This window comes from Telmatherina bonti (genome assembly GCF_933228915.1).
Source record: "Telmatherina bonti genome assembly, chromosome: 1".
In the NCBI taxonomy this organism is placed as follows: Eukaryota; Metazoa; Chordata; class Actinopteri; order Atheriniformes; family Telmatherinidae; genus Telmatherina; species Telmatherina bonti.
Window position 1 is genome coordinate 1,750,761 of NC_136619.1, and position 13,758 is coordinate 1,764,518.

At 49.4% G+C, this 13,758-nt stretch overlaps 1 protein-coding gene across 1 annotated transcript in view; it reads right to left on the bottom strand.

Annotated features, from left to right (window-relative positions):
* The window catches only part of fah (fumarylacetoacetate hydrolase (fumarylacetoacetase)), a 140,409-nt gene that overhangs the window by 23,719 nt on the left and 102,932 nt on the right, over positions 1-13,758 (bottom strand). The window contains exon 10 of the mRNA XM_079238633.1: positions 1,805-1,935. Within this exon, the coding sequence (XP_079094759.1) occupies positions 1,805-1,935 (131 nt within the window). The remainder of the gene's footprint in view (positions 1-1,804; positions 1,936-13,758) is intronic.

The window sequence follows — 13,758 nt, forward strand, 5'->3', positions numbered from 1 at the left end:
ATCACCACCACCATCATCATCACCACCACCATCATCACCACCACCACCATCATTACCACCACCATCATCACCGCCACCACCATCATCTTCACCAACACCACCACCACCACCATCATCACCACCACCACCATCATCATCACCACCACCACCATCATGGGACCAGAACCCAGAGAAGAGAACCCGGGGACCAGAACCCAGGGACTAGAACCCAGAGAAGAGAACTCAGGGGCCAGAACCCAGGGACCAGAACCCAGAGAACAGAACCCAGAGAAGAGAACCCAGGGACCAGAACCCAGAGACCAGAACCCAAGGACCAGAACCCAGAGACCAGAACCCAAGGACCAGAACTCAGGGACCAGAACCCAGAGAAGAGAACTCATGGACCAGAACCCAGGGACCAGAACCCAGGGACAAGAACTCAGGGACCAGAACCCAGGGACCAGATACAAGAGACCAGAACCCAGGGACCAGAACCCAGAGAAGAGAACCCAGGGACCAGAACCCAGGGACTAGAACCCAGAGAAGAGAACCCAGGGACCAAAACCCAGAGACCAGAACCCAAGGACCAGAACTCAGGGACCAGAACCCAGAGAAGAGAACTCATGGACCAGAACCCAAAGACCAGAACCCAAGGACCGGAAACCAGAGACCAGAACCCAGAGAAGAGAACCCAGGGACCAGAACCCAGAGACCAGAACCCAGGGACCAGAACCCAGAGACAAGAATCCAGGTACAAGAACTCATGGATCAGAACCCAGAGACCGGACCAGACATCGGGGACCAGAACTCGGGGAAAAGACATCGGGGACCAGACATTGGGGACTTGAACTCGGGGACCAGAACTCGAGGACCAGAACTCGGGGACCAGAACTCGAGGACCAGAACTCGGGGACCAGAACTCGGGGACCAGACATCGAGGACCAGAACTCGGGGACCAGAACTCGGGGACCAGACATCGAGGACCGGAACTCGGGGACCGGAACTCGGGGACCAGACATCGAGGACCAGACATCGAGGACCAGAACTCGGGGACCAGAACTCGGGGACCAGAACTCGAGGACCAGAACTCGGGGACCAGAACTCGGGGACCAGACATCGAGGACCAGAACTCGGGGACCAGACATCGGGGACCAGAACTCGGGGACCAGAACTCGGGGACCAGAACTCGGGGAAGGAGGGACTGCTGGATCAGTCTGGACGATCACTATCAGTTGGACTTTATGGACAAGTGGACAGAATAAGACATCACTGGCAGAAAGGTTGACATGCAGGAGTCTCTCCAAACATCTGGAGGAGAGTCAACTTGAGGAGACTAAACGCTGAAGAAACCAAAGTGAAGCATGGTGGTGGCAGCATCATGGTGGGGGATGTCTCCGGTCAGAACGGAGGGAACGATGGATGAAGAGACATCCAGGAAACATCGAAAATATAACAGTTTAATCAGAGGCTTGGACAGAGGTCCACCTTCCAGCAGGACGATGACCCTCATCCTCCTGATGAAGAAACCCTGGCTGGGTTCAAGGTTCTGGAACAACAGAGGCATTGTCCAGACCTCAGTCCACCTGAGCATCTGCGGCATGACTTAAAGACTTTCAGTTGTCATGAATGACCATTTTCTGTTGATCATTTACATCAACATGTCACCAAACAGGTCGTAACACACAGGTCGTAACACACGCACACACACGCACACACACACACACACACACACACACACACACACCTAAAAGATCAGCTATCTTCAACGTTACTACGCTCCATCGTGGTTAAACAAAGTCTCTACTGGATACCTGTCTCAGCTCACCTGGACTGGGTTGGGTTCTGCAAAAGGTAGCAGGGCCTCCATTGGGACGACCCAGGGGGAAATGGTCGTCCCGAAGTTCTTCCCCAGGAAAGGTCCGAGAGGAACGTACTCCCAAGCCTGGATGTCCCGAGCTGAGAACAAACAGACGAGTGAGTCCAGGAATGAGCCGTTAAAACCCTAAAACTGTCCTCATCCAGCCGGCCTGTAGGATCCAGTCATTGTTCCAGGAGACCTCAGTATCTGTCTGTCAGTACCTGCAGTTTCCTACAGGTAACAAGGGTCTGCCGGATTCTTCAGGTGTCTGGACCACGAGGGAGCGCTGGAGACAGAAAACACCTGACAAAGACAATCATGCCAGACCAAAAAGATGCACCAGGTTTCCCATCAGTAGGAAAGAACAAAGTCTTCTGGTCTGATGAGACTTTCTGGTGGGATCTAACAGGGGAGGGGAGTTCTGACCGGGTCCAGATAGCAGAGAGAGCAGAAAGTTCTGTAAGGCAGTGAGTCAGGAAGAGTCAGTGTAGCCATCAGTGGCCAAATTTCTTCCAGACATGAAGAAGTTTTCATCTGAGAGGATCCCGTGCTCTCAGCTGCAGCCGGTAACACGTTGTGAACTATCTTCTTCTCTGGTCCTTAAACACGAGAACTACCAGGTTATGAAAATGTTCGTGGGGTCGTACTTTCATCTTCTGCCTGTTCTAATGTACATTCATGACATGAAGAATTTACACAACCTGCATACAGCTTGCTGATCTAATTTCTACCAAGCAGCAACCAAAGAAACAAAAATAACATAAAAACTTAAAAAATCTCTTTTTTTTTTTAACCTGTCCTGTCCAGCTTTACAGTACGGCAGTCTGTGCGCCATGTTATTGTCAGACAGATTTGCTCTGTCCAGGGAAACATGTCATCTATACGGCTTATCTTGATCTTCTGAATATTTTTATTATTTTTTTATTGTAATCATCATCTGACTTGATGTGGCAGTGCTGGACTTGACAGGGGAAAAGAAAAAGAGAAGAAAGAAAAGAAACTGAGAGGAAAGAAAACAAAAGAAAAGAGAAAATGAAAAGAAAGAAGAGAAAAGAGCATGTCTAATCTGCTAAAAACACAGTATTCAGAAAACAGTAGGTGTTACGGTATAACAAGACATATAAGGTGGAGTAATAACAACATGCAAAAAAGGAAAGTAGATGCCCACACACAGCCGTTATCAGACATACCTGCAGAGACTTAACAGATAAACATCTGCAACATTTAGTAGGAAGTAGCTGCAAAGATGAACACGTTTGTAGGCGTGCGCATGTGAATGTGCAACCTGAGGTCATGCCATCAAATGATCCAGTTATGTAATTAATCTGGATGGCATTAATCTGGCCTCCAGTACCACTGTGAGAAATCTTGGAGTCATTCTTGACCAGGACTTGTCTTTTAGCTCACATTTAAAACAGGTTTCTAGAACCGCCTTCTTCCAGCTGCGTAATATTGCAAAAATTAGGAGCATCTTGTCTCAGAAAGATGCAGAAAAATGAGTCCATGCCTTTATTACTTCCAGACTGGATTACTGCAATTCCTTATTTATGGGTTGTCCCAAATATGCCCTGAAAAGTCTCCATCTGATCCAAAATGCTGCAGCGAGGGTTCTGATGAGGACTAGCAGGAGAGATCATATTTCACCAGTTTTAGCCTCTCTACACTGGCTCCCTGTTAAATCCAGGATAAAGTTTAAAATTCTTCTCCTCACATATAAAGCTCTCCATGACCAAGCTCCATTGTACATAAAAGATCTTATAGTTCCATATTTTCCAAATAGAGCACTTGGCTCTCAGACTGCAGGTTTACTGGTGGTTCCCAGAGTCTCAAAGAGTACTATGGGAGGAAGGGCCTTTAGCTATCAGGCTCCTCTCTTATGGAACCAGCTCCCACCGTGGGTTCAGGAGGCAGACTCCCTCCACACCTTTAAGATGGAGCTGAAAACCTTCTTTTTCCATGATTCTTATAGTTAGGATATGAGCATCTCCTGAGTTGGAGTCTACATGTACGGGACCCAACTGTCCAGGTTCTGCTCATTGCTCTTATAGTTATGGGTAGTCTAGCCATCCATTACTTATGTAGCAATGGGGATGTTACCTGATGCACTGAGAAGTACCTCGCTCTATTTCTCTAATATATTAATGTATAAATATATGACAATATTGCGTCTCTAACTTATTTCTCCTTTTTTCCGCAGGTTTCCTGAATAAGTGCAGTTGTACATGTTGTTCTGTCTTTCCTGTCCTCTCCACCCCAACCAGTCGAGGCAGATGGCTGCCCTCCCTGAACCGGGTTCTGCTGGAGGTTTTCTTCCTGTTAAAGGGGAGTTTTTTCCTTCCCACTGTCGCCTCGTGCAGCTCAGGATGGAGGATTGGATCCAAGTCATGACTCGATGCAGTCAGTTGGTTTCTGTTATAGGATATGTATGAACTGGCTGGAAATGATGTGGATGTAAAGTGTCCTGAGACAACATTGTTGTGAAGTGGCGCTGTACAAATAAAGCTGGATTGAATCAAGGATCAACTGAATGCTAGTCAAAGTAGCGCGACCATGAAGTGTCGGTGAGCGACCCTGGGACCAACAGGCCCACCAAACACAGAGCCCAGGCAGCCAAAGCAGAGAGCACTGCCGTCCCCCGAGCCCAGAGCAGAGAAACCCCCAGACAGGAACCCCCAGACAGGAACCCCCAGGCAGGAACCCCCAGGCAGGAACCCCCAGGTAGGAACCCCCAGGCAGGAACCCCCAGGCAGGAACCCCCAGGTAGGAACCCCCAGGCAGGAACCCCCAGGTAGGAACCCCCAGGCAGGAACCCCCTGGCAGGAACCCCCAGGTAGGAACCCCCAGACAGGAACCCCCAGGTAGGAACCCCCTGGCAGGAACCCCCAGGTAGGAACCCCCTGGCAGGAACCCCCAGGTAGGAACCCCCAGGTAGGAACCCCCAGGCAGGAACCCCCAGGTAGGAACCCCCAGACAGGAACCCCCAGGCAGGAACCCCCTGGCAGGAACCCCCTGGCAGGAACCCCCAGGTAGGAACCCCCAGGCAGGAACCCCCTGGCAGGAACCCCCAGACAGGAACCCCCAGGTAGGAACCCCCAGACAGGAACCCCCAAGTAGGAACCCCCAGACAGGAACCCCCAGGTAGGAACCCCCAGACAGGAACCCCCAAGTAGGAACCCCCAGGTAGGAACCCCCTGGCAGGAACCCCCAGGCAGGAACCCCCAGGCAGGAACCCCCAGGTAGGAACCCCCAGGTAGGAACCCCCAGGCAGGAACCCCCAGGCAGGAACCCCCAGGTAGGAACCCCCTGGTAGGAACCCCCAGGTAGGAACCCCCAGGCAGGAACCCCCAGGTAGGAACCCCCAGGCAGGAACCCCCAGGTAGGAACCCCCAGGCAGGAACCCCCAGGTAGGAACCCCCAGACAGGAACCCCCAGGCAGGAACCCCCAGGCAGGAACCCCCAAGTAGGAACCCCCAGGTAGGAACCCCCTGGCAGGAACCCCCAAGTAGGAACCCCCAGGTAGGAACCCCCAGGTAGGAACCCCCTGGCAGGAACCCCCAGGTAGGAACCCCCAGGTAGGAACCCCCAGGCAGGAACCCCCAAGTAGGAACCCCCAGGCAGGAACCCCCAGGCAGGAACCCCCAGGCAGGAACCCCCAGGTAGGAACCCCCAGGTAGGAACCCCCAAGTAGGAACCCCCAGGCAGGAACCCCCAGGCAGGAACCCCCAGGCAGGAACCCCCAGGTAGGAACCCCCAGGCACAACGGGGCACCGAGTAGCACCGGGCGCCGAAGCCCGAGCCGGATGGAGAGTCAGCACCATCCTTGTGTCTGTCAGAACTGGAAGACTATGAAAATGTGGCTCGGCATGTTTCTGCCAAAGATAGACTAGAACAGCAGGTCAGTAAGTGAGTGATTAACCATGGCAGAGGGAGGGGGACTGCAGGGCCGAGTGAAAATCCTGGTAGTGAAAGGCGTGTGCTGTCCGACACGGTTCCCCACCGCCCCGTTTCAAAGCTTCACACACCGGTTGGTTCATTCAGACGCTGTGATGAACATGAGAAGCTGCATCGTACGTACACAGCAAGTCGATTTAAATGCTTCAGTCTCATGGGAAAAAACCAGAAGTTGTTTCAGTGAAGTTAAAAGACACCAAAACAAAACCATTTTTAACAACAAACTAGAAACAGTGATCAGTGAAACAACTGTGAATGCTCATTTTTTTAAACTATGCTGAATGATTGAACTGAAACTCCATAAGTAAAAGGAATTGGAAAAAAAAGCACAACTGACATTTTTTCTGATTGCCCCACATTGGGATTTGAACCCACAAACTTCTGTACTGAAGCACTCTGCCTTGCTCTCTACACCACTGGTACTCTTAGTTCCATCTTGGAAAAAGCATTCAGACTTTTCCCAGTTGGGACGGGAACGCCGTTTTCCCACTTCCAGCAGGATTGTAAAAACTTGTGTGAGTCCGAACTAAACTCCAGCGAAGATCTGAAAGACTTTGTTCAATGTGAAGAACTTTGTTTTGATGTGTTCAGGTTTAATCAAAGTGTTGAAATGTTGCAGGGAGCATTGTTGGAACTAAACCTTAAAATTGAACTGCGACATATTAAAATAAATTCCCTTGCTCCTTGAAGTGCGCAGCTGAAACCAGTAGCTCACATGCAGCAGTTTGCAACACTCAATGCAATCACACAAGCAACAGCCACCAAATAAGTAGAGCTTCATGTTAAATGCTGCATTTGAACCCGTGCCTTATATGTGTACCTGTGTATCGGTGCACAAAATGGACCAATCGCTGTTTTGTCCAATCACTGGAGAGGATTTTAACATTTAGCAAAAATGAGAATAACTTGAAAAGTTTACATGTTAGAAAAAGCAAAAGTTGTAGCACATATCTCCTGAATGAGCTGAACGGTTTGATATCTGAATGGTTGAAGTGAGACAAACGGTGTAGGAGGAGCAGCGTGCCAAACATTTTGCAGGAAAGACGATGGGGACGGGACTTGATGAAGCGGACACTGCAAACTGGTGCAGAGCTCTGAAACCCAAAAACCGACCAATCACAGAGCTGAACTTTTGCAACGTCCAATGAACAGTGGGCTTGAAAGACTTTCATCCAATTACAAGGCTGAATTAATTTTTTACAAAATGCTAAATACCTCAAAAACTACAAAGATTTTAAACAACAAAAGTCGTAACACACATCTCCTGAAGGAGCTGCAGGGTTTGAGATGTAAATGACTGAAGTAACCTGAACGGCGCAGGAGGAGTAGCGCGCAGAAGTTTGGCGGAAGAATAATAAAAATGGCCGAACATTCATTCATTTTCTGAACCGCTTAATCCAGTTTAGGGTGGTGGGAAGCTGGAGCCTATCCCAGCTGGCTTCAGGCGACACGCAGGGTACACCCTGGACAGCTCGTCCATCGCAGGGACACACAGAGACACACAGGGACACATAGAGACAAACAGGGACACACAGGGACACACAGAGACACACAGGGACACACAGAGACACACAGAGACACACAGGGAGACACAGGGAGACACAGGGAGACACACAGGGACACACAGGGACACACAGGGATACAGAGAGACACACAGGGACAAACAGAGACACACTGGGACACACAGGAACCCACAGAGACACACATAGAGACAAACAGAGACACACAGGGATACATAAAGACACACAGGGACACACAGGGACACACAGGGACACACAGGGAAACACAGCGACACACAGAGACACACAGGGAAAAAACAGAGACACACTGGGACACACATAGAGACAAACAAAGACACACAGAGACACACAGAGAATCACAGGGACACACAGGGACACACAGGGACACACAGAGACACACAGGGACACACAGAGACAAACAGAGACACACAGAGACAAACAGAGACACACAGGGACACAGAGACACACACAGAGACTAACAGAGACACACAGGGACACACAGGGACACACAGGGACAAACATAGAGACAAACAGAGACACATAGGGACACAGAGACACACACAGAGACTAAAAGAGACACACATGGACACACAGGGACACACAGGGACACACATAGAGACACACAGAGACACACTGAGACACACAGGGACACACAAGGACACACATAGAGACAAACAGAGACAAACAGAGACACACAGGGACACACATAGAGACAAACAGAGACACACAGAGACACAAAGGGACACACAGGGACACACAGAGACGACATAGAGACAAACAGAGACACACATGGACACACACTGAGACACACATGGACACACATTGAGACAAACAAAGACAAACAGAGACACACAGAGACACACAAGGACACACATAGAGACAAACAGAGACAAACAGAGACACACAGAGACACACAGGGACACACATAGAGACAAACAGAGACACACAGGGACACAAAGGGACACACAGGGACACACATAGAGACAAACAGAGACACACAGGGACACAAAGGGACAAACAGAGACACACATAGAGACAAACAGAGACACACATAGAGACACATAGAGACAAACAGAGACACACTGAGACACACAGGGACACACACGGACACACATAGAGACAAACAAAGACAAACAGAGACACACAGGGACACACAAGGACACACATAGAGACAAACAGAGACAAACAGAGACACAAAGGGACACACAGAGACCACATAGAGACAAACAGAGACACACATGGACACACATTGAGACAAACAAAGACAAACAGAGACACACAGAGACACACAAGGACACACATAGAGACAAACAGAGACACACAGAGACACACAGGGACACACATAGAGACAAACAGAGACACACAGGGACACAAAGGGACACACAGGGACACACATAGAGACAAACAGAGACACACAGGGACACAAAGGGACAAACAGAGACACACATAGAGACAAACAGAGACACACATAGAGACACATAGAGACAAACAGAGACACACTGAGACACACAGGGACACACACGGACACACATAGAGACAAACAAAGACAAACAGAGACACACAGGGACACACAAGGACACACATAGAGACAAACAGAGACAAACAGAGACACAAAGGGACACACAGAGACCACATAGAGACAAACAGAGACACACATGGACACACATTGAGACAAACAAAGACAAACAGAGACACACAGAGACACACAAGGACACACATAGAGACAAACAGAGACACACAGGGACACACATAGAGACAAACAGAGACACACAGGGACACACAGAGACACAAAGGGACACACAGGGACACACAGAGACACACAGGGACACACAGGGACACACAGGGATACACACAGGGACACACAGGGATACAGAGAGACACACAGGGACAAACAGAGACACACTGGGACACACAGGAACCCACAGAGACACACATAGAGACAAACAGAGACACACAGGGACACATAAAGACACACAGGGACACACAGGGACACACAGGGAAACACAGCGACACACAGAGACACACAGGGACAAACAGGGACACACAGGGACACACACAGAGACACACAGAGACACACAGGGACACACAGAGACACACAGGGACACACAGGGACACACAGAGACAAACAGAGACACACAGAGACAAACAGAGACACACAGGGACACAGAGACACACACAGAGACTAACAGAGACACACAGGGACACACAGGGACACACAGGGACAAACATAGAGACAAATAGAGACACATAGAGACAAACAGAGACACACTGAGACACACAGGGACACACACGGACACACATAGAGACAAACAAAGACAAACAGAGACACACAGGGACACACAAGGACACACATAGAGACAAACAGAGACAAACAGAGACACACAGGGACACACATAGAGACAAACAGAGACACACAGAGACACAAAGGGACACACAGGGACACACAGAGACGACATAGAGACAAACAGAGACACACAGGGACACACAGAGACACACAAGGACACACATAGAGACAAACAGAGACAAACAGAGACACACAGAGACACACAGGGACACACACATAGAGACAAACAGAGACACACAGGGACACAAAGGGACACACAGGGACACACTGAGACACACAGGGACACACACGGACACACATAGAGACAAACAAAGACAAACAGAGACACACAGGGACACACAAGGACACACATAGAGACAAAAAGAGACAAACAGAGACACACAGGGACACACATAGAGACAAACAGAGACAAACAGAGACACAAAGGGACACACAGGGACACACAGAGACACACAGGGACACACAGGGACACACAGAGACCACATAGAGACAAACAGAGACACACATGGACACACATTGAGACAAACAAAGACAAACAGAGACACACAGAGACACACAAGGACACACATAGAGACAAACAGAGACACACAGGGACACACATAGAGACAAACAGAGACACACAGGGACACACAGAGACACAAAGGGACACACAGAGACACACAGGGACACACAGGGACACACAGGGATACAGAGAGACACACAGGGACGAACAGAGACACACTGGGACACACAGGGACCCACAGAGACACACAGAGACAAACAGGGACACATAAAGACACACAGGGACACACAGGGATACAGAGAGACACACAGGGACACACAGGGACACACAGGGACATACAGGGACACATAAAGACACACAGGGACACACAGGGACACACAGAGACACACATAGAGACAAACAAAGACACACAGAGACACACAGGGAAACACAGCGACACACAGAGACACACAGGGACACACAGAGACACACTGGGATACACAGGGACACACAGGGACACACAGAGACACACATAGAGACAAACAAAGACACACAGAGACACACAGGGAAACACAGCGACACACAGAGACCACATAGAGACAAACAGAGACACACAGGGACACATAAAGACACACAGGGACACACAGGGACACACAGAGACACACTGGGACACACATAGAGACAAACAGAGACACACAGGGACACATAAAGACACACAGGGACACACAGGGACACACAGAGACACACTGGGACACACATAGAGACAAACAGAGACACATAGGGACAAATAAAGACACACAGGGACACATAAAGACACACAGAGACACACAGGGACACACAGGGACACACAGAGACACACAGAGACACACTGGGACACACATAGAGACAAACAAAGACACACAGAGACACACTGGGACACACATAGAGACAAACAAAGACACACAGAGACACACAGGGAAACACAGCGACACACAGAGACACACAGGGACAAACAGAGACACACAGAGACACACAGGGACACACAGAGACACACTGGGACACACATAGAGACAAACAAAGACACACAGAGACACACAGGGACACACAGAGACACACAGGGACACACAGGGACACACAGGGACAAACATAGAGACAAACAGAGACACATAGGGACACACAGGGACACACACAGAGACTAACAGAGACACACAGGGACACACAGGGACACATAAGGACAAACATAGAGACAAACAGAGACACATAGGGACACACAGAGACACACAGGGACACACATGGACACACAGAGACACACAGGGACAAACATAGAGACAAACAGAGACACATAGGGACACACAGAGACACACAGGGACACACATGGACACACAGGGACACACAGGGACAAACATAGAGACAAACAGAGACACATAGGGACACAGAGACACACACAGAGACTAACAGAGACACACAGGGACACACAGGGACACACATGGACACACAGGGACACACAGGGACACAAAGAGACACACAGAGACAAACAGACACACACAGGGACACACATAGAGACACATAGAGACAAACAGAGACACACTGAGACACACAGGGACACACACGGACACACATAGAGACAAACAAAGACAAACAGAGACACACAGGGACACACAAGGACACACATAGAGACAAACAGAGACAAACAGAGACACACAGGGACACACATAGAGACAAACAGAGACACACAGAGACACAAAGGGACACACAGGGACACACAGAGACACACAGGGACACACAGAGACCACATAGAGACAAACAGAGACACAAAGGGACACACTGAGACACACAGGGACACACATGGACACACATTGAGACAAACAAAGACAAACAGAGACACACAGAGACACACAAGGACACACATAGAGACAAACAGAGACAAACAGAGACACACAGGGACACACATAAAGACAAACAGAGACACACAGGGAGACACAGAGACACAAAGGGACACACAGGGACACACAGAGACACACAGGGACACACAGGGACACACAGAGACCACATAGAGACAAACAGACACACAGAGACACACAGAGACACACAGGGAAACACAGAGACACACAGAGACACACAGAGACACACTGGGACACATAAAGACAAACAGAGACACACAGAGACACACAGGGACGCACAGAGACACACTGGGACACATAGAGACACACAGGGAGACACAGAGACGCACAGAGACACACTGGGACACATAGAGACAAACAGAGACACACTGGGACACACAGAGACACACTGGGACACATAGAGACAAACAGAGACGCACAGAGACACACTGGGACACATAGAGACAAACAGAGACACACAGAGACACACAGGGACACACATAGAGACAAACAGAGACACACAGGGACACTAAGAGACAAACAGAGACACATAGAGATAAACAGAGACACACAGAGACACACTGGGACACATAGAGACAAACAGAGACACACAGAGACACACAGGGACACACATAGAGACAAACAAAGACGCACAGAGACACACAGGGACACATAGAGACAAACAAAGACGCACAGAGACACACAGGGACACACATAGAGACAAACAGAGACACACAGAGACACACTTGGACACATAGAGACAAACAGAGACACACAGGGACACACAGAGACAAACAGAGACACATAGAGACAAACAGAGACACACAGGGACACACAAGGACACACATAGAGACAAACAGAGACAAACAGAGACACACAGAGACACACATAGAGACACACAGGGACACACAGAGACACACAGAGACACACTGGGACACATAGAGACACACAGGGAGACACAGAGACACATAGAGACACACAGGGACACACATAGAGACAAACAGAGACACACAGAGACACACTTGGACACATAGAGACAAACAGAGACACACAGGGACACACAGAGACAAACAGAGACACATAGAGACAAACAGAGAGACATAGAGACAAACAGAGACACACAGGGACACACAGAGACACACTGGGACACATAGAGACAAACAGAGACACACAGGGACACACATGGACACACAGGGACACACAGGGACAAACATAGAGACAAACAGAGACACATAGGGACACAGAGACACACACAGAGACTAAAAGACACACTGGGACACACAGGGACACAAAGAGACACACAGAGACAAACAGAGACACACAGGGACACACATAGAGACACATAGAGACAAACAGAGACACACAGGGACATACTGAGACACACAGGGACACACAGGGACAAACATAGAGACAAACAGAGACACATAGGGACACAGAGACACACACAGAGACTATAAGACACACAGGGACACACAGGGACACAAAGAGACACACAGAGACAAACAGAGACACACACGGACACACATAGAGACAAACAAAGACAAACAGAGACACACAGGGACACACATAGAGACAAACAGAGACAAACAGAGACACACAGGGACACACAGGGACACACAGAGACACACAGGGACACACAGGGACACACAGAGACCACATAGAGACAAACAGAGACACACAGGGACACACTGAGACACACAGGGACACACAGGGACACACACGGACACACATAGAGACAAACAAAGACAAACAGAGACACACAGGGA